The 19,744-nt window shown below is 38.4% G+C and overlaps 1 protein-coding gene across 2 annotated transcripts in view; it reads left to right on the top strand.

The window, feature by feature from the left end:
- Positions 1-4,444, top strand: part of LOC137464279 (transcription factor RFX3-like) — a 178,500-nt gene extending 174,056 nt beyond the window's left edge. For both annotated transcript variants that reach the window (XM_068175567.1, XM_068175566.1), the window contains one exon: positions 278-4,444. In XM_068175567.1, coding sequence (XP_068031668.1) covers positions 278-516 — 239 coding nt within the window. In that variant the 3' untranslated portion in view covers positions 517-4,444. The remainder of the gene's footprint in view (positions 1-277) is intronic.
- The last annotated feature ends 15,300 nt before the right edge of the window (positions 4,445-19,744 follow it).

Raw genomic sequence — 19,744 nt, 5'->3', positions numbered from 1 at the left:
TTAATTGTATATTCTGGTGAGAGTGCTGAAGGGGATGGACAGCTGGAAAAGGGAAGATATGATTGGTTATTACACTTTCCTGTGTTTTCATATTTCATGTAATTTGCAAAATGAAGGCCTTTGTATTCAGATTGATTCCCTTTGTGCTCTTTTCTCTTTTCTTTTCTTTTCTTTTCTTTTCTTTTCTTTTCTTTTCTTTTCTTTTCTTTTCTTTTCTTTTCTTTTTTCTTTTCTTTTTTCTTTTCTTTTCTTTTTTTTTTTTTTTTTGTGTTTACAGATGAGGGCAGTGAAGTTGAAAGTGAAATAGAAGAGATGGATGAAAATGGAGAGCCACAAGCCAAGAGGGAGAAAACAGACTTAAACCAAGCATTTCAGATGGGCTGCTTGCAGCAGCCAGTGCTTGAGAGTGGAATAGAGCAGAGCCTCCTGAACCCAATTCATAATGAGCACATTGTTACAAATACTCAAACTATCAGACAATGCAGTGCTACTGGAAATACATATACTGCAGTCTAATATTGAAGTGCCCCTCAACTGCATTAGCCTTGTTGATGCTGGACTTAATAGGGGAGGTAGGAGAATAGGTCTGAAAGTCGTCTTATCAAATTTTAGCTGTGCTGAACATTACCTTTTATTGGAGTTGCAAAATAAAATGGGTGTATGCATTTTGCCAGATGTTAAAAAAAATTGTAAGCAAAATCATTTTACATTGGTTATTCAATATTGAGTTTTCGTAGTTTCAAGTGTCAATGAAGACTTTTGTCAAGCTTTTAATGTTAATGCTTTTGCCCTCTTAAAATTAAAATAACTTTTTTTTCATAGTTTAAATATCTTTTAATGTTAATTATTTGTCATAATGATTTCATATACTCAGATTTTTAATTAGATGCAAAATATTAAAAGAAATACTTTCTTTGACATACTGGATGCATACTCATTTGACCGTATATGCATCAAATTTGTTATAAAAGGTGCTTTTCATTGAACAGAAGACACAATTTTCATGAAAGTTTGAGCATTCAGGGGGTATTTTTATCATAATGTTGGAGGGTTGGGAAGATTTACTGTTTTCTTTCTGTAAGGAAGAAGTGTTTTCACTGCATTTACAAATGCAGAATAAGTGATAGAATTGTAACAATGTGGTAATGTGTACACTGTAGGCACACCTAACTATCTGAACACATGTAAACAATACAAGCTTCCTTTAAAATCAACAGCTCTGGATTATATTTGCATGCCAGTTCCTCTGGTTTTGGAGACTACTGATTCTATTTTGAGACCACTGCACAGATACGTCTGGTTGTCAAATGGTACTGTAGTTAATAGAAACTAAACCACAATAGAAGTAACTTGATTTTTTTTGAAGTGTGCATGCTACTTATGTTGAACTGGACATACAGGAAAACATTCCTTCTGGATGACTTTCTTCTATTCTAGGCCTGTTCCTACTAGTTTAATTTGCTGATTTCATAAATGATAATTTATAGAATGTAAGAAATGTAGCAACCTGCATAATTTTCTTTTTAAAATGTATTTCCTGATTAATAAAGTTAATTTAATTTTTTACAAAAACTTATTAAGGTAGTGTAACTGGCACACCTCCCTTGTATTTATTCCCAATTGCATTGAATTTTGATAGGTGGCTAGATGGATCATTGCTATTTAAGAATGTACATCAGGGATCATTGTACCTCGGCTATTACATGGTGCCTTAAACAGAAATGAAACTAAGATTTAGTATTTTTTGTTATTTTTAATAACTCTTAAAATTTATTCAACAAGGTGTGCCTGTCACTTTCAAATTTCCTAAGTATTAGGGGCAGGTTACATAGTCTTCAAAGAAATAAAGAGGGTTTTATTATTAAGTGATATTTATATCCCTCCTAAAATTGATGCTAAAAATATGTTTTCTTGTTTCTAGCTGAATTTCACTTTATTACAAATAAAATTTGCTTGGGAACTTGAAAAGCAAAACTAGTTTTAATGCCAACTTCAAATCTTTTAAAAGTAAATGGACCATAGTCATAAGCATGGTTATATATATTAAGCTCTTATCAGATTTTAATTTTAAAAAGTCAGACTAAATAAATAAGCAGGTACATAATGCAGCACATATTTTCAATTTGCATATGTGGTAGGGTGTCAGTCTGATGCTAGGTTTTAATGATTATATTTTATAGTGATAGTTTACACAGTCCATAATAATTGACATTAAACATCTCTGATTTTTTTCTGATTATCTTAAGCATTTTCATTATTTTTAAAGCAGACATAAATTTTCTAGGCTAAAATATTGAAACTAATTAAATAAAAGCAAAAAAGTGAAAGAAAGAGTAACAAAAGTAATTTTATAGAAAGGACTGCATTAAAAATGGAGTCTCTTGTTTTATCTAGTGTGACTGTGGATTGATATTTTTTTAAAGTCATATATACCAAATGGGTGAAAAGCATGTGTCATGAACTGTATTTTTAGCAAAGAAATTTGTTGCTAGAGCTTTCAGATGTATCAAGAATGGTTATAGATCAACAAGGATGGCTTCATACATTTTGGGGTACAAAATTATTTGTAAATTTCTTAGCAAAATTTGGAGGCAAGCCCATCCTGCTCCATTCTATGTAGGTACAATTCCTACTTATGTCTGTAGATGTTTTTTGTCTCAGTAAAAAGTGCAAATGAGGTTTGTATTAATTTCTCTCTAAATTCACCTGTGCACTGATATCCTCATAGGTTGTGTTCTCCCAAATATCACTGCATCCTGGGTTTTTTCCCTTATAAATCAGCACCCTTCACCAAAAATCCTAAAAACTAACCTATGATAAATATTTACTCCCTTTTATTTTGCATTATAACATTTTAAAAAACAAAATATAGTTGAATATTCATAATTTTTCATTCTTAAGATGCCCTATGCTGTACTGATGGTCCCTATTGCCTGCTTTCAAATTTTGTGTTGACAAACTTTAAATATTTTTTATTGGTAGAATGTTGGATTTGTTGCTGCTGAAAGAAAAGTATGGTTCTAACATGTAAATCTAGATTGCTAAGAAGAGGTGGGACCTGAACATCTTCTGAACAGTTAATCACTGTTCATGTAGTGCAAAAAAAAAAAAGAAAATATATGCATACAAAGATAGAATGCATATCATGGATTCTAATAGCAGTTATGAAAACAAATTATTCCTGATTCAGATAACTTAATTAAGTTTGTATTTCTATGCTTATCAACTGATTATTCTCTCAAATTTTTAAGTAAAATTTTCCACACTTTAACAATTATTTGAAAGAATTAGGTTGCTGTAAGCTGCTGTGCTTTGCTTTTAAATTTACTGCAATTTAGATCAAACATACACACATGAAACAATTTAAAGACTTTTGATATTTGTTAATAGATGGGTATTGTTAATGATTTGAGCATAGAAATATGGATACCTCAGTCCAAATTATGTAGTGTGTAGCATGTGGCTGAATTGCCACTCTGAAGCCTGCTTAACTCTTTAGAGCTCTAAAGAGCTGTAGCAAGCATTTACTGACTAGACACTACAAGATAAGGGCTCATATCATTTGTGGATTTTTCCCAATCTTGATGTGAAATTAAAAAAAATTATTTTAGAGTCGCTTCCCCCATTGGTACAAATTACTTAGTAAACACTGTGTCAGAATGGGAATGGGTATTGTTGAATTACTTTTTCAAAACATGGGGCCCAATTTTCACAAGTTTTATATTTATGAAAAGTTACATTTTCATATTTCTCATTGTAAATCAGTTTTTTTAAAAGTCCCCTCTTTTCAGTTATCTGCTTCTGTGTTTTATTATTATACTGTAGCATGCTTTGTGCATCTTTTTTTTTAATGTTCCATTAAAAAAACTGGATGGTATTCTTTAAATTGTTTACTTGCAAAATTATGATGTACAACATTTCTGCCTTTAGTTCACAAATGTGTAAAATATTGTGCTGGTGTACTGTCACTGAGGAATGTATAGCTTTGTAAAACATTTCAGTTTAAACTGAAGCATTTTTAAATGTCTGAAATACTGCTTCTGTTCAAAATATTTTCCACGGGGGAAGACCTGACCTGATATATTTGTGATTCTCACCAAATGATATCAGCATTGTTTAGAAAGACATTTATATTAGTTAGCACAATCTAGCTTAGTTGCAATCTAGCTTACTTTACAGAGTGGTTTTACAAAATGAAATAACCTTTTATAGTCATGGAAAAAAAAAGGTGGAAAAGAAACTTTTTTAATAATGTATTTTTGGTACTTTGTGACAGTTATTTCAGAGTTTAAAACATTCTTTTGGCAGATCAGTATAGATTTCTGAAAATTACATCCTTGTCTCTGTAGAAAAGGAAAACTATCATGTCTGTGGTTTAAAAATAGGTCAATGAATGGTATTCTAGTATCTTTGCTACTTTGGTGATTAAAAAAATAAAAAACAATAGAAGAATAAATACAAAGTACTTAGTTTTAGCCTTAGAAAATTAATTTAATGTAATGCCTTGCATTAACCCTTTGAGCATTGTGAGGATACACTTTTTAGGTAATTTAATTAGACCACTGAAAATATGCTATATATTTAAGTAACTGATTGTCCTGCAGATTTTTTTTTTTTTTAATTTCTAAATTAAATATTTGCATGGTAGACAGAAATGTTTTTGTTTCAAGAGGCTTAATAGATTTAGGTGAAATTATTCACTGCCACCAATATGTGCTGTATGGTGCAAAACTATTTCTGCTATTTTCTTTGCATAATTGCATAAATATCTGAAGAAATAAAATATTTGACTCTACAGTCATAAGTTGTTTAAGACTCCTTTACAATATGGATGTTTAGAAAAAATTATTTGTACTCTTTTGGAAATATCTTTAGGTTAATATTAAAATACTTTAATACTGTAAATTAAAATCTTCACAAATAAAGCCAAAACTACTTAATTAACAAGAGAATTAATTTTACAGAACCCTTGGTATGTTTGCAATCAAATTTTCTGCAGTCTGTCTGATAAATAGACAAAAAGGACATTGTATTCATATTACTTTTAACAGTCAGTCCCTGTGATATGAACTAATGGAAAGACAGTGCTACTAGATTCAGCTTCCTCTACAGGGATGCAGTTTGTATGACTCTTATTGAATGTCAGAATTGAGAAAGAAATAAAAAACAAACCCTAGAAATTGCACCTGCCTTCTGCTGTGTTGAAAAGTCCTTTGTTCTTACAAGTAGTACTCGCCAGAACGAGGGAACAAGTTCAGAAGTGAGTAGAGAGTTGTTGAAAATTATAGCTAGAAATATCACCTTACTTAGCTTTTCTGCTGGTTGATGGCAGAAGAAATCAACAACAGTAGGCGCAAATGTATTTTATTCAAATCTAGCTGAGTGAAAAAAAGTCTCATTACATTTAGTGGAATTACATCACTAATATAGTGCAAGTAAGTTGCAAAGATTTCTAGTAAGTTAATGCAAATTCATGCATAATTATAATGCAATACTCAAAGGGGTTTAATTTAACAATCTTTTATTCATAATTTATTGTAAATGCTCCCCAATTTGCCTGCCTTGAACATTGCTGCTAGTGATTTTAAATGCAAGCATACCTAACTGTAATTTACCCATTTTACTCAAGAAAGAGTAAAAGCCACTTACAAAGTGACTGCCTAGTTTTTGTTTGAGGAAAACATGCCTCAGTTTGATCATTTAAACTTTCATGGTTTATCCTGATTTTTTTTCTTTTAAAAAAGAAACTCACCAATTAAAGTGTTGGGACTGGAAGCCCTGAGTAATTAAAGTTTTTGTAAAAATTGTTCTTGTAAATTGATCTGTAAGCCTGAAATTCACTATAGAGAAAAAAGTCCATAACAAGACTATGAGTATCAAAATTACCCTCACTTAAATCAGAATCAGGGAAAGGCTCTTATGTTCTTAAGTGCTTCCTTGGTCATGTTGCAAATGTCTTCAAGAATTTTCAGCACTGGGTGAACTTTAAAATAAAAAATATTTGAAAATAATTAAGGCTGTAGAGGGACAACCTCCCTTGATTTGGGTTCACCAGGTGTATTATCCATTATCTTTTGACTCAGTTTTTATTTTAGTATTTTTTGCACAAAGAATACTAAAGGGTTCTCAAATACATTGTTAAAGTGATTGTTCTGTATTTAAACATTAAATATCATATTGAAGTAACCCAATAAACCAATTTAAATGTAAAAAAATATAAGATTATGCACCAAAGTAAGTTTCTCATCCTCACTGAAAATTTGGATTTACAGTAATAACCAATGAGGCTATTGAATAAACTTTGAGTGCCTTTCAAACACTTAGGAAATTTTGCCTCAGGTGGTAAACTGTAATTAGGTTAATTCTAGAGCTTGCCAATCAATAATTCTGTTGTCACTCAGGGCTTTCTTAGCTTCTAGAAAACTTACTTGGTTCCATTCATTTTCTACTGTATTTTTTAAGGTGCCGTCATTTAAATTTCACTTAGTAAGTGGCAGTTTACATTATTCAGTACCACAGGCACAGAAATGTAATAACACTAGGAGAAATTGAACTTTTGTTTTCCTATTTACTGCATACATTATGTAAATTAAGAAAGCAACTTTTTTGTAGAAGGTGCATGTGACATACTCTAGTTTTACAGTTTTTTAATTTGTTGAACACACTTTTTAATTATTTAAGGAAAACCTCTTTACAGAATAATTTGATAGGGTTTCTTGTATAATGTGCTTGATTTTGTAAATATGTATTTCCTGATGTGATTTTTTTGTGACAAATGCTAAATCTTTTAGTATATCATGTCCTCTCAAAATTGGAAGGAGCTAAATAATAGTTTGTGGGCAATTTGTATTGTGTACTGTACAATAACTAGGAAACTTTTATAATTCTAAAAATATATATTAACTTTTAGTGTGTTGTTTTTAAATATAATGGCTGGAACATGCTAAAGACAGTAGGATTTTTCTGAATATTTCAGACTTGAACTCAGGCTAGTTTTCTTGTGTTTTTCAAAATAAAATTATGTATTGTCTTCTGAAATAAATGAATTTGTTTTCCTGTTACAAACATTTGATATTTGAATTGTTTTGGGGTTTCTATAATTAAATACTTTAGATTGCGATACTAATGAATTTGGAAGAAAAGTTATTTCAACTTTATTTAAATCATAAATGGAAGTTTAGTTCAACCCCCCTGCAGTGCTATAATATAGTTCCCATAGCATACAATATGGCAGAAATGGTGGAAATTCAGGGATGCAAGTTATTGTAAGAAGACAACAGAATATGATGGGTTGCACCTCAAAATACCATTTTTATTACTTCTGCAAGGTGATTTTTCTGCACAATGTTGATATTACCAAGAAAGTCACATTCCATATCAAGTTATTTAAAATGTATTTAATTTGCCTCACCTCAGGCAGTCACTTCTAATGTGTAAAAACACATATAGTCCACAACAATCTAAACTGTGCCAAAAGCCATGACAAATATAAAGCCAATTATTATTCCACAAAAGAACCAAGACACTCAAACTGAATGTTTTACCTTTCATATTTTTCAGATTCTGTGTTGCCTTGGTGTGTAGTTCTGAGCGTCATATTAAGTGTTAGTAAGTTCTCTTCACAGGGTGGGTAGACAAAACAATCCTTTTCCACCTTGAGAACCAAGGACAACTGTTACAAGCTTTAGGCCCAAAAGGCATAAACAACACTGAACTGAAGAGAGCAAACAAGGAGGATGAGACTTCATAACCTGAAGCTGTAATTGGACAATTAACCCCAATATGTAAATGGACCAAAACATATAAAAGTGTGAAACCTTGTGACTGGTCGTCCATTTTGCGACCATTTTGGGTCCATCTTGGGTGTAGCCCTGGCCAGGGTCTTGTACTGCCCAAAGTGTATCCATTAAGGCCTTTTAATAAATACCTACTTTATTCTTTTAGCTCTGTCTAATCTCTGTTCCAGGTCAGCCTCTCAAGGCATCAAAACCTTTATCTCTTTCTGGCACTGTTAATGTTATGCCAAATAGAGTTGCTGTGTTAACTTGTTGTTATTCCTAATCTTGTTCCAAACTTCACTAAATACCATTGCATGTATTCTTCCCCAATAACTGGATTAGCCTAAGGATATTAAAAAAAACAAACAGAAAGAAATCTTGACTACAAATGTGGTGCTCTTGACAGTTTGTGCTGAACAATTTTATTAATAGAACTGTTTTCCTAAGGAAATACTATGCACCCAAAATCTGAAGCTGTCTTCACTACTAGAGTTTAATGCATAGTCAGACATACTTTCACAATTTAGCTGGTGTTTAACAAGATGTTGTCCCAAACTGTTCTCTCTTTCCAGCTGGAAGTTGCTGTTCCCCGTGGCGAGTGTGATATGAGTACAGATGATCTGAGTAATACCTTTGTTCCATAGCTTGGGAAGTCCTTAAAGCTTCTTAAGGTTTTGTAGTAGTTCTGTCAGAGGAACAAGAAAACAAGTGGATGATGACAGGCATTTATTGAATTATTGAATGATATAGGTTGAAAGAGGCATTTGGAGGACTCTAATCACAGAATCACAGAATCACTAGGTTGGAAGGGACCTTTAAGATCATCAAGTACAACCCATGCCCTAACACCTCAACTAAATCATGGCACCAAGTGCCACATCCAATCTGACCCATCTTGGTGGCCCTCTGCTGGGCTCAGTCCATTATGTCAAGTCTTTCTTGCACTGGAGAGCCCAAAAGTGGACACAGGATTCCAATTGTAGTGTCATCAGTATTGAATAGAAGGGGAAAAATAGCACTTCTCTTAACCTTCTGGTTTCATTACTGCTAATACATCCCAGGACACAGTTGGCCTTGACCACAAAGACACACTGTTGGCTCATATACTAATTGTCCACCAGGATCCCAGTGCTACCTAACAAGTTATATTTCTTTAAAAAGGAGCCTATGCATCAGGGGAAAAAGATGTTGGAAAATTATTTTAACTTTAGCACAATAATGCATGATCCCTATATCTGTGGTTAATGCTTAATTTTGCACCATACAGTGCTTAGTACTGATGCCTAAAGAGGCTACCAAGAACAGAGTTATATACTAAGGCAGTACAGATTCTGGAAAATATGAAAGCTAAAACTTAAGGCATCATTTCCACCCTGAAGAGGCTTGACAAGGCCTCTACCTTGTCAAGTCTCTATTCTAAATATCTACTAAAAATAGATATTTAATAATAGATAAATATCTAACAACAGTAAATATCTAACCATAGTACATATCTAACAGTAATACATATCTAACAATAGTAATATTTTGCACAGTCAGCTATGATGCAAAGAAGAATAATGATTATTATGAACAGTTCTTTAGGCACAGAAGAGGAATAATTTAAAACATGTTTTCATCTGCATCAGTGTTTTTTCAGTTGTTTCAGGAGCAGAAGCCTTCTTAACTCTGGAGCAGTGAATCCAGGGTCCTTTGCCAGGAACTTTGAATGCAGTGAGGGTAGTCAGCAGGACTTGGAACAGTCTCCTCCACTTGGCTTGTAGAGGACCACTGTCCTACCACTTAACATAGACCCAGTCTCCAGGTTGAAAGGGATGTGCAGGTGTGTCTAGTCCTATGGGTCTGGATAGCACGATGTAATTCTGGAGCTCCTGCAAAGTGGAACCTAAAGCCATTAAATATCTCTGTAAATCAAGTTTCCCCTTCATGTGAATTTCACCTGGAATATGTGGAATCTGATATGGCCTGCTATATAATATTTCATAGGGACTGATGTTATCCCTCCACCTTGGTTGTATGCGGATTCTCAGTAAAGCTATAGGCAAGGCTTGAACCCATGTCATGGATGTTTCTTGACAAATTTTACTTATCTGTGTTTTAAGGGTTCCATTCATATGTTCAACTTTACGACTCACTTGGGGTTTATAAGGTGTATGCAGACCCCAAGTAATTCCCCAAATCCGTCTAACTTCCTTAACCACTGGTGCAACAAAGTATGGTCCTCTAACTGATGATATCCCCAAGGGAACCCTAAACCTCAGAATTATATGATTGAGCAAAACTTTCACCACTTCCTTGGCTATGTTAGTGTGACAGGGGTAAGCTTCCAGCCATCCACTGAAGGTGTCAACTAATACCAGTATGTACTGGTATCCATCTTTGCATGGTAACTCCGCAAAATCTATTTGCCAGTAATCTCCAGGAAGATCCCCTGCCTTTGTTACTCCTAACACAACTCTTCTCCTCGTATCAGGGTTGTTTTTACAGCAGATTTCACATTTGCTCACTACTGATTATACAATATCAATCACTTCCTTTCCTATTGCTACCTTTTTTTAGATGTTTCAGAAGATTTTCAACCTCAAAATGTGTGTTTTCATGTTCTCTCTGAGCTAGCTCCCGAAGGATCAGGGATGGGACTGCAACATTATTCACTGGTGTAACAGCCCATTCACTTTCTGTGATCTCAGCTTTAAGAAACTTGATAAGTTTGTGGTCTGCTTGGTCATATTTTGGTGTCAACCCTGACAAATCAATCTCTTTTTGTGGAATTACTGTGAGAATACCTTTTTTACAATTCCTCTTGCTGCTTTATCAGCAAAGCGATTTCCCAATTCTGTAGTGGTTCTCCCTTTTTGGTGACCTTTACAATCCATGATAGCTACTTCTGCAGGTTTTTTAATGCTCTCTAAGAAGGCAAGTATTTGTTCAGCATGCTTGATTTGATTGCCTTGAGCATTCAGAAGTCCTCCCTCCTTCCAGATGGCTCCATGGGCGTGGACAACACTAAATGCATATTTAGAGTCAGCCCATATATTTACCTTCTTTCCTTCGCTCAGGTCTAGGGCTCTCGTCAGTGCAATCAGTTCAGCTTTCTGTGATGACGTATCTGCCGGCAGGGCCTTTGCCTCGATCACCTTGTCCTGCATGGTCACTGCATAACCTGTCATCCACCTATCATTTCTCATGAAGCTGCTCCCATCTGTAAAAAGCTCCCGATCTGGATTATCTAGGGGCACGTCCTTCAGGTCTGGTCAGCTAGAATAAACCTCTTCAATTGTCTGCAAACAGTCATGATCAGGCACATCATCAGTTAAGGTGGAGGACAGAAACATGGCAGGGTTAACAACAGAAGTTGTTTTCAAGGTAACATCATCCTGTTCTAATAATAGTGATTGATATTTAAGCATTTGATTGCCAGACAGCCAATGTCCCCTCTTTTGTTCGAGTACAGCTGCTACGGCATGGGGTACATACACTACAATGTGTTGCCCAAGGGTGAGTTTTCGCGCTTCCTGCATCAAGATGACAGTGGCTGCCACAGCCTTCAGGCACCCTGGCCAGCCTTGGGCAACCTTGTCTAGCTGTTTGGAAAAATAGGCCACAGACCTCCGTTGATTCCCGAGGCGCTGTGCTAGTACTCCCAAAGCCACATTCAGTCTCTTATATGTAAAAAGTTCAAAAGGTTTAGTTAAGTCTGGCAGTCCCAGTGCTGGAGCTGACATTCTTTTAATGCTCCATATAGGGGTTTTACCAGCAGTCCATAATTTGCTATCCGCAAATGACACCAGCCTACCATTCCCAGGAAAGCTTGCATCTGTCTCATGGTATGGGGCTCTGGGAGTTGACAGATGGCTTCTTTCCATTCTTTGCTGAGTTGTCAGTGTCCACAGAAGATCTCAAGCCCCAAGTAAACTACTGCTTCTTTGCAATCTGTACTTTGTCTTTAGAAACTCTGTACTCACTCTGTCCCAAGAAGTTTAAGAAACTTACGGTAAATCGTATACAGTCATCTCTGGTTCTAGCTGCAATCAGGATGTCATCTACATATTGAAGAATATCTCCTTCTGTCTCTTGGCTTTTTCAGTCTTCTAATTCCTTTGCTAGCTGGTTTCCAAATATTGTTGAGTTATTCTTGAAGCGTTGGGATAAAACTGTCCAAGTAACTTGATTTTTCCTCCCTGTCTCAGGATTTTCCCACTCAAAAGCAAAAAGCTTTTGGCTGCTTTTGTGCACAGGAATGCAGAAAAAGGCATCCTTCAGGTCTACAACAGTAAATAACCCTAATTCATCCATCAGTATGGTCAAAAGGGTGTAGGGATTGGCCACCACGGGGTGTATGTGTTGGTTCGAAAAGACAGGTGTCTGCTAAGGAAGGCAGGAGCCTCCCTTGAAATGGAAAATGTAAACCCCCTCCCTCCAAATTATTATAATTTTGAAATTAAGGGGCTCTCAGGCAAATATATGGGAATAGGAATGAAAGTTCTTTACTAGGAAAATTAAAAATACAAATTTAATAGTACAAAAAAAACCCAAACAAACCACTGACAGAGTCAGAATATGACCTGACACCCTGTTGGTCAGGGTGTTGGTAGCAGTCCAATTAAATGGTGCATGCAGTCCTCCTGGAGTGACAGGTGTGGTTCCATTAAAGCAGCGATCCTGTAGAAGCATGTAGTTTTCCTCTGAAGGTCCAATGGTGGTGTAGATGGGCCTGGTCTTCGTCTGGGAATCCAGTGGAGAAGAAAGCTGCTCGTCTAGGAATCCAGTGGGAAAAGGCTGTCTCTGGTGTTCTAAGTTTCAGATTATATCTAGGTAGGAATGCTTGGCTCCTCCTCCTGGGCAAAGCAGCTCACAATGGGATGATGTAATTTTAGCAGTCATGCAGTGAGACTTAATGGCTCATTAACAGAAGATATCTCCCCAGAGGGAGAATTGGTCATGGAAGAGATAAGGAAAACTGCCCCACTTGGTTTTAACAGGTGGCCTAATTAACAGAAGATAACTGCCCCACCTTTAACAGAGTGACAGGGGTTAGGTAGAAACATATCACCCTTCCAGGGGTCGATGTCTCATTGCTCCCCTCCATCTAGTCTTCTTGGTAGTGAGAGTCACCCGCCTCCTGCTGCTGCTGAAAAGTATAGAATCCAGTGGATTAATATACATTTGGGCCAGATGGGAATGCCCATGTGCCTCCCCTAGGGAGGGCAAGTTTGACACTGTCCCTTGCAACACTGTAGATCTGTTGCATCATGTTGCAGTGTTCTGGTGCAGGGTCTGGGGACCCCTTTGGGGAAGCCCTTGATGGTCCATGACATCCCCTTTGCTGTCCTTCATGTGGATTCAGCTTTTCCTGGGGTGAAGGGGCCTCTGCAGCTGGGCTCTGCACAACGGAGGATGGGTGTTCAGTGCCTCAGACCAGAATCTTTTCCACCACACACCCAAAACCTCTCCTCTTCCCCCCACCCTTTGGTGTGAGGGTCTGTGCCAGCCTGGCAGCTGATAACCCCAGGGCTGAAGTCTCCACTCCGAAGGTGCTTGATCCCTCTGTGAATGCATTCTTCTCACCTGAGTCAAATTATCTTCATCAATGAGCAGTGTAGGGCTCCATTCAGGGTTTTGGTGATTTTCTCTGCAGTTTTTATAAAGTTTTGTGATAATAGGCAAAAGTCCTTAATGAAGATGTTTAAGCCATAAATTATAATATTTCAGTCTCTGACACCACAGAAGAACTTATCTGTTCTGCCTATCAGCTGGTGCATAACTCAGGGCATTTTCCTCCTCACATGAATTGGTGAGATAACCCAGGCTGGATATCTGTCTGTTAGTGAGTCATCTCTGGTGCCAGGGAGGTGAGATCCCTAGCTGACAGTAAACATCTTGCCTTGAGAGCAAGATGTAGGGAGATAATCTGCTGGAATTTATGACTGACAGACACTTCACTTTATAAACTATAAAAGCTACACAAACTTTCACAAAATCAGAAGTCTTCTGTACACTAATGTGTAGGGCTGCTCCTCGAAGTTTGGGCGCAAACTCCATGGTTACTTTTCTGGGAATTGATTGAAAGAACTCTATGTGTACTCCATCATCAATTCCGTGGTAAGTTGCATTGACTCCTAATCTATACTTTTTTTTTTTAGCTGTAATATAGGTACCTCTATTGTGCACTGTATTTGTATCTACTAGTAGTTCTTTGGTTTATCCTGTGTAGTAAGTCTGTTTAAAGTCTTTTGTCCATTAATCTTGTGTCTATTCAATAAATAATTCATTTTATAATAGACCTAATCGGCCATTCTTAAGAATGTGTGAGTGAAATCAATTTGGGGTGCAGATCACCGCAAAAAATAGAGCTACTGCCATAAATTTGAGCCTATGGCAGGACTCGTCTAAAAGCTCTCGCCTCCATTTATAACAACAGCAAATATAAAATGGTATAAGATCATTCAGTTAGCGATATTGTCTGACTCCTTCTGTTGCACTTAAGTTCTTTCTTTAAAGCTATTTTCTTTTTAGAACTAGTCATTATAATCTCTTCCTATTTCACAATTAGCCCTGATGTGATAATGCAAAATTTATCTTAAAGGGGAACTTTTATCTTGTTTTAGACCTAAATATATAGTTTTGAAAAAGATAATGATATTTAAAAGTTTTTATGAGGTTGTAACAATGGGAAAAAACATTTGAGGGTTCAAGACTCCACAGGAGGCTTCAAGCCATGATTTAACATCTGGATAACCTTTCATCACAAGAAATTTTTAAGTCTTCCCTCGATGATATTTCATTTTTTTTATCTGGAAGTTGATGACTATATGGACTTAAAGATACCTATTAAACTTTTCATTGTACTGATAACTGATTTATACCTGGGTGTCGTGGTTTGACATGGAAGTGATTTTTTTTTTCAGGAAGTTGGGTCAAACCAATCAGTGGTCAAGTTTGGATATTGGCACCTGAAGTGACCACTGAAGATAGGGATACGCCTCTGAGAACACAGGGGGTTAAAAGCAAGAACTCCCAAGAGCTCGCTCTCTTTGGTTCCGGTCAAGGTGCTGTGCAGACCTCCCCTGCCCAGCCATGGGGCTGGGTGGGGGAGGGGAAGCCATGAGGCCTGGTCGAGGTGAGCCGAGGGGTAGAAGGACTGGAACCGAGCCAGCTCTTGTGGACGGAAGGGTGGAGAGAAGCGGAGATGTCTTTGTCATCCCCCCCCCAGGGGGAAGAGACAGAGAGTCCGGACGGCACCTGTAACTTTGCCAGCGCGGAGGAGAAGGGGGGGGGGGAAGGCGCCCAGCCTTGGCCTTGGGAATCGGCTGCTGGGCAGAGATATCAGCCGTCCAGAGAGTCTGAGCTTTTAACCCTTTCCTGAGAAATGAAGGCTTTGTAAAATATTGCTCCTCCTTGATTTGAAGTAGAAGAGAGACAGTCTGGGATCCGAGATGATGGAAGAAGAAATTCTCGAGTTGGAAGGAGATGATGGAGTGGCTTGTGGCTGGACTTCTCTTGTTAGCCATAGACTGAACCAAATTCTCCTAACAGAAGCTGCACTTAAGGTGGTGCGTTGGTGTGCCAGGAGACCTGTTTCAGTGATTATCAGCAGAGGAGTAGAGAGAAGGTGTGGAGAAGCCCTCTATCTTCAAGGAAGAAGAAGAGGAGAAGAAGACCTCTGTTCTTGGACCCTCAGCCCCAGGGGAAAATGGGGGGGACTGTAGTCCCAAAATGAGAAACTGAACTGTTGTCTCTTTTGGTCCATGGCAAAGCATCCTTAAAAGAGCCCTGTGAGCAGTCTGTCCATGCACGGTGGTGAGAGCACTGTGACATAGAGAGGAGAGTGTCACCATGGCAGATTTTCTCCGGGCGGTTGCCATGTGTGGCATGGAAACACAAGGGTGGCAATTGTGTTTCCTGGGGGGGGGAGTCTGTGGCACAGGAGAGACTCCTGTCTCCCTTGAAAGACTGAGTATTTGAATATCTGAAGGGTAGCAACTTGATCAAGATCCTGGGTGGTGTCTCACTGTTAAGTTTGTTTAGAAATTAGGTGGGAGGAGGGGGGGGGTGTTTTAGAAAGTCTTCATCCAGGATTTAGTGTTCGTAGTTTTTATAGTAGTAGTAGTTTAATAAAATTCTTTTCTTTGTTACTAAGATAGGCCTGCTCTGCTCTGTTCCTGATCACATCTCACAGTAACTATTTAAAAAGTATATTTTCATGGGGGCGCTGGCATCGCGCCAGTGTCAAACCATGACACTGGGATATTTGGAAATTGCCTCAAAGTGTATATTTTCTTAATCTCAGTGTCAATCTCGTAAGAAGACTGGATTTGTATTAAATGAGTGATTGGATAATTTGATCAGCTGAGAATGACAGTGCTTGACTTTTAGTAATTCCTATTCAGTTTGGATAAGATGGCCCCCTTCCTTTTTTCCTCTGTGTTAAGTAAAAATAAACAGAACTGGTACAGAGGGGTCTTCAGCACCATTTTGATTTCTACCAGGTCCACTTTCATTTCTGGAATGCAAGAAAAAACTTCCCACTTTAAACATTTTTAAAGGTTAATTAAACCTTAACAAAAATGCCACAAAATGACTAAATAAGGAAAAGCAGGCCTGGGAACTGCCCTCATGGTTGTCTACCATGTGGCTGGCTCATCTTCAAGATGGATGCTTCACTTTTTATACCCCGGGGGGATTCCATCAGCCAACCTGGCCCCTCCCAAAGTCTGTCAGTCAACTCTTCTTCGCTGTTTATTGGTGGAGTCTGCTTTCTCGCAACTTGATTGGAGGGTCATAAAGCAGGGACTAATAAAAAAAAAGGTGAGCTGGACAGGAACAGACGCAGATCCGAACCAATGTGGCTAATCATACGTTCTTCGTTTATTGTTTATAGACAGTAGTTTATATACACTTCCAGATAGTTTACAATCGTGAGCACACTCATTGGCAAGCAAACATTGTTTGTCCTTGTCTTAAGGTGGCTAAAGTTTCACACTTCAAACCTATACTAATTCACTCCTGGATAGCTCAGTTCACGGTGGTACACCTTAACATAATTTCTGATTGCGCCACAAACTTATTCTTAACTGCGCCATAGGCTTCAAGGCCTTACCGAGGCCCATATCTGAGGCCTAGGCTGGGGTAGCTCAACCTTCGCTCTAAACATATAAATCGTGAACATACAGATCGTGACCTCTTTCTTTCAGAAATTCTTCTACAGGGTCAGGTGTTGTCATGCTGTGACCCCCCTCCCCCCTCCCAGAAACAAGTTTTTGTACACGCCTTCTTTCTACCTGTCCTAGGTGACTCAGGCTGTCTGATGGTAACAATACAGGGGGAGGGGAAAGGGGACTATGGGGAGAACAGAGGATATCTAAACAACAGACTACAATAACATAATTTTACATCAATAAAGCTTCTCTTAATATTTACACAGTATTCATCCCTTAATTCCAAGAGCCAAATATTTCATTATCCATCTAAAACAAACCCCCCTTTTTGTGGAAGGCACATTTCTCTCTCTCAAGATTTTTATAAAGGTGCACAGAAAGAAGTGAAAGAAAAAACAATTTCTATTTCTGCTCCTTGTTTTTCTCTTGTGGAATGTGTTTGGAGAATTGTTTACCTAGAGAGAATGCCTGGTTGGATCACGGTGGATTGTTTGGGCCTGATGGCCAATCAGATCCACCTGTGTCTGGACTCTGGAGAACAGGGTCACGAGTTGTGAGTTAGATATGATAGTTAGAGAAAGTAGCATGTAGTTTTTAGTATCCTCTTTTATATAGTATATTAATGTATCATAACATAATTATAATAAAGAAATCATTCAGCCTTCTGAAATAAGTCAGACATCATTCTTCCCATTGGGTTTGCCGACATCTGCAACACCTTTTCTTTTTTATAAGTTATTTGGCTCAAGTAATTAACTCTTTTCTTTGATTTTGATGAACTACTCATGCTTTTCTTAAGTTATAATAGCATCTGTTGATGCAGGTGAGGATAGTGGGAACAGGAGAAAATCTTAGGTTTCTTAGTGGTGAGTACAAAGGCCAACTCAATCTTGCCATTTAGTCTCTTGTATTAAGAGAGAACTGAGGAATGACAGAGGTCTGGTATGGCTTTCTTGCCCCCACCTTACCATGTCTACAGGGTTGCTACCCGCAGCAGGGCTATGGAATATTCTTGGTGGTGGACACAGGGGCCAATCCAGTCTTGCCTTCTTCGGTAAACTACTCCAGTACTTCTCACTGTTACTTGTGCACTTCCCTTCATAGATACTTGTAAATTCTTTGCTCAAAATGTTACTTAAACAATTATCTAAAGCATGTAGAGTAGCCCTGTGAGGCTTTCACTTGTCTTTCACAAACCACAGCAACAGGGGGACAACGTTAGTCCATCAATCTACAAGAAGGAGTTCACACATTTGCAAGTTCTAAGAAGTCTACAGTAAAATTAAGGCACAAGGTAAGAATATAAATAACAGCAGTTTGAATGGGCTGGTTTGTAGGCATTCTTGTCTTCTCAGAATGGTTCAGTGGAAGTAGTTTATCTTCCAGGGGCTACTCTGGTTAGTAGAGCTCAGTAGTGATATATACACATAGACACACACAAACACATGTCTATTTTCTCAGGTGAGACAGTAGTCAGATGCACGGAGTTGTGCATCCAGAGCTGTGTTTTTGAGCATGCTCAGCCATGTCTGCACGTAGGGGTATGTGCAGAACTAGTACACACACACAGGTACTTGTTTACTGGTATAGAACCTTGGTGTACAGAGGTACCTGTTAGCAGCACACACATGCACACACCCACGGAGCTGTGCACACTCTACTTGCACATGCCAGCACATGTGTGCCACAGAGACACTCACTTATATATACAGTCTCTACTAATGCACGTGCTCACAAACACGTACGTAGAACTTGTGTACATTAACACAAGCATATAAGTCTGTGCACACTGATATATGTAATGCCATCAACGCACATATCTTACACAGGGCTATGCTCACACTTGCAGAGCCTGTGCGCACTCACAAACACAGGGCTGTGCACAAACTTAGTCACACCTGAGAGGGGGTAATTTAACACACATGCAAGATATGTTCTGCCACACTGACCTAAGTCCAGTGTACCAATCAGGTTAAATGTTTTTACTTTAAGACCAATGAAATTAGTCTTCACGATGTTCTCTATAAAAGAGCGATGTACTTTTGAATAAAGGATCATTCTTTGCCTTCTGACGATGGAGTAATTTCATTCCCGTCCCTGCTTCACCAGCGACATCTGGTGAACCCTGACTGGTACTGCAGTGTAAGCTGAAGAGCCGAGACCCTGACGGACTGGGGGGGGGGGGGAAGTTCTCAGCCGAGGTAGAGCACCAGTAGCCTGGAGGCTCTGGTCGGACACCTTTGCCCTCTTGAGTGAGGTAACGCTGAAACCCCGTGTCTTCCGGAGGAGACTTGGTCTTGTTTGGACCGCAGGTTGGTGCTTAGAAGCCAAGAACTGAGCGGGACAGTTTTCCCTGACATAGCGGACTGTCTGTCTCTTGAAGTGGACATCTGCTAAGAGAGGGTTTCCTTGAAAATGGAGAACCAACTTTCTACGGCTGAACGGCTGGTTCTGGCCTCCTGGCAGGGTTATATCCCTCAGCTGGGGGTCCCAGCGTTCGATGACGAGCTCGTTGTACTCCTGGTTTGGGCTCCGGACCATGGATTTTCTGTGGATCTCAGACGATCCCTGAATAGGAGAGTTTGGCGCGAATTGGGCCACTGCCTCATGACGAAATTGAACAAGGGGGACGCAACAGCGTCCGCACTGTTCATAAACTGGGGGCACATCTACACAGCCCTACGGGGCGAGACCCCGAGAGGCAGTAATTCTGACTGGGAGCTCTCGGGAAGTGAAGATACCGTCTCAGTATGCAGCAGCATCTCGGATTCAGCGGGCAACACATGGGCAGGGCGGTGCCCAGTCCCG

The sequence above is a fragment of the Anomalospiza imberbis genome, chromosome W (genome assembly GCF_031753505.1).
Source record: "Anomalospiza imberbis isolate Cuckoo-Finch-1a 21T00152 chromosome W, ASM3175350v1, whole genome shotgun sequence".
NCBI classification, from domain to species: Eukaryota; Metazoa; Chordata; class Aves; order Passeriformes; family Viduidae; genus Anomalospiza; species Anomalospiza imberbis.
Note: the sequence above shows the minus strand (reverse complement) of the source record. Positions and strands in the feature narration are given on the sequence as shown.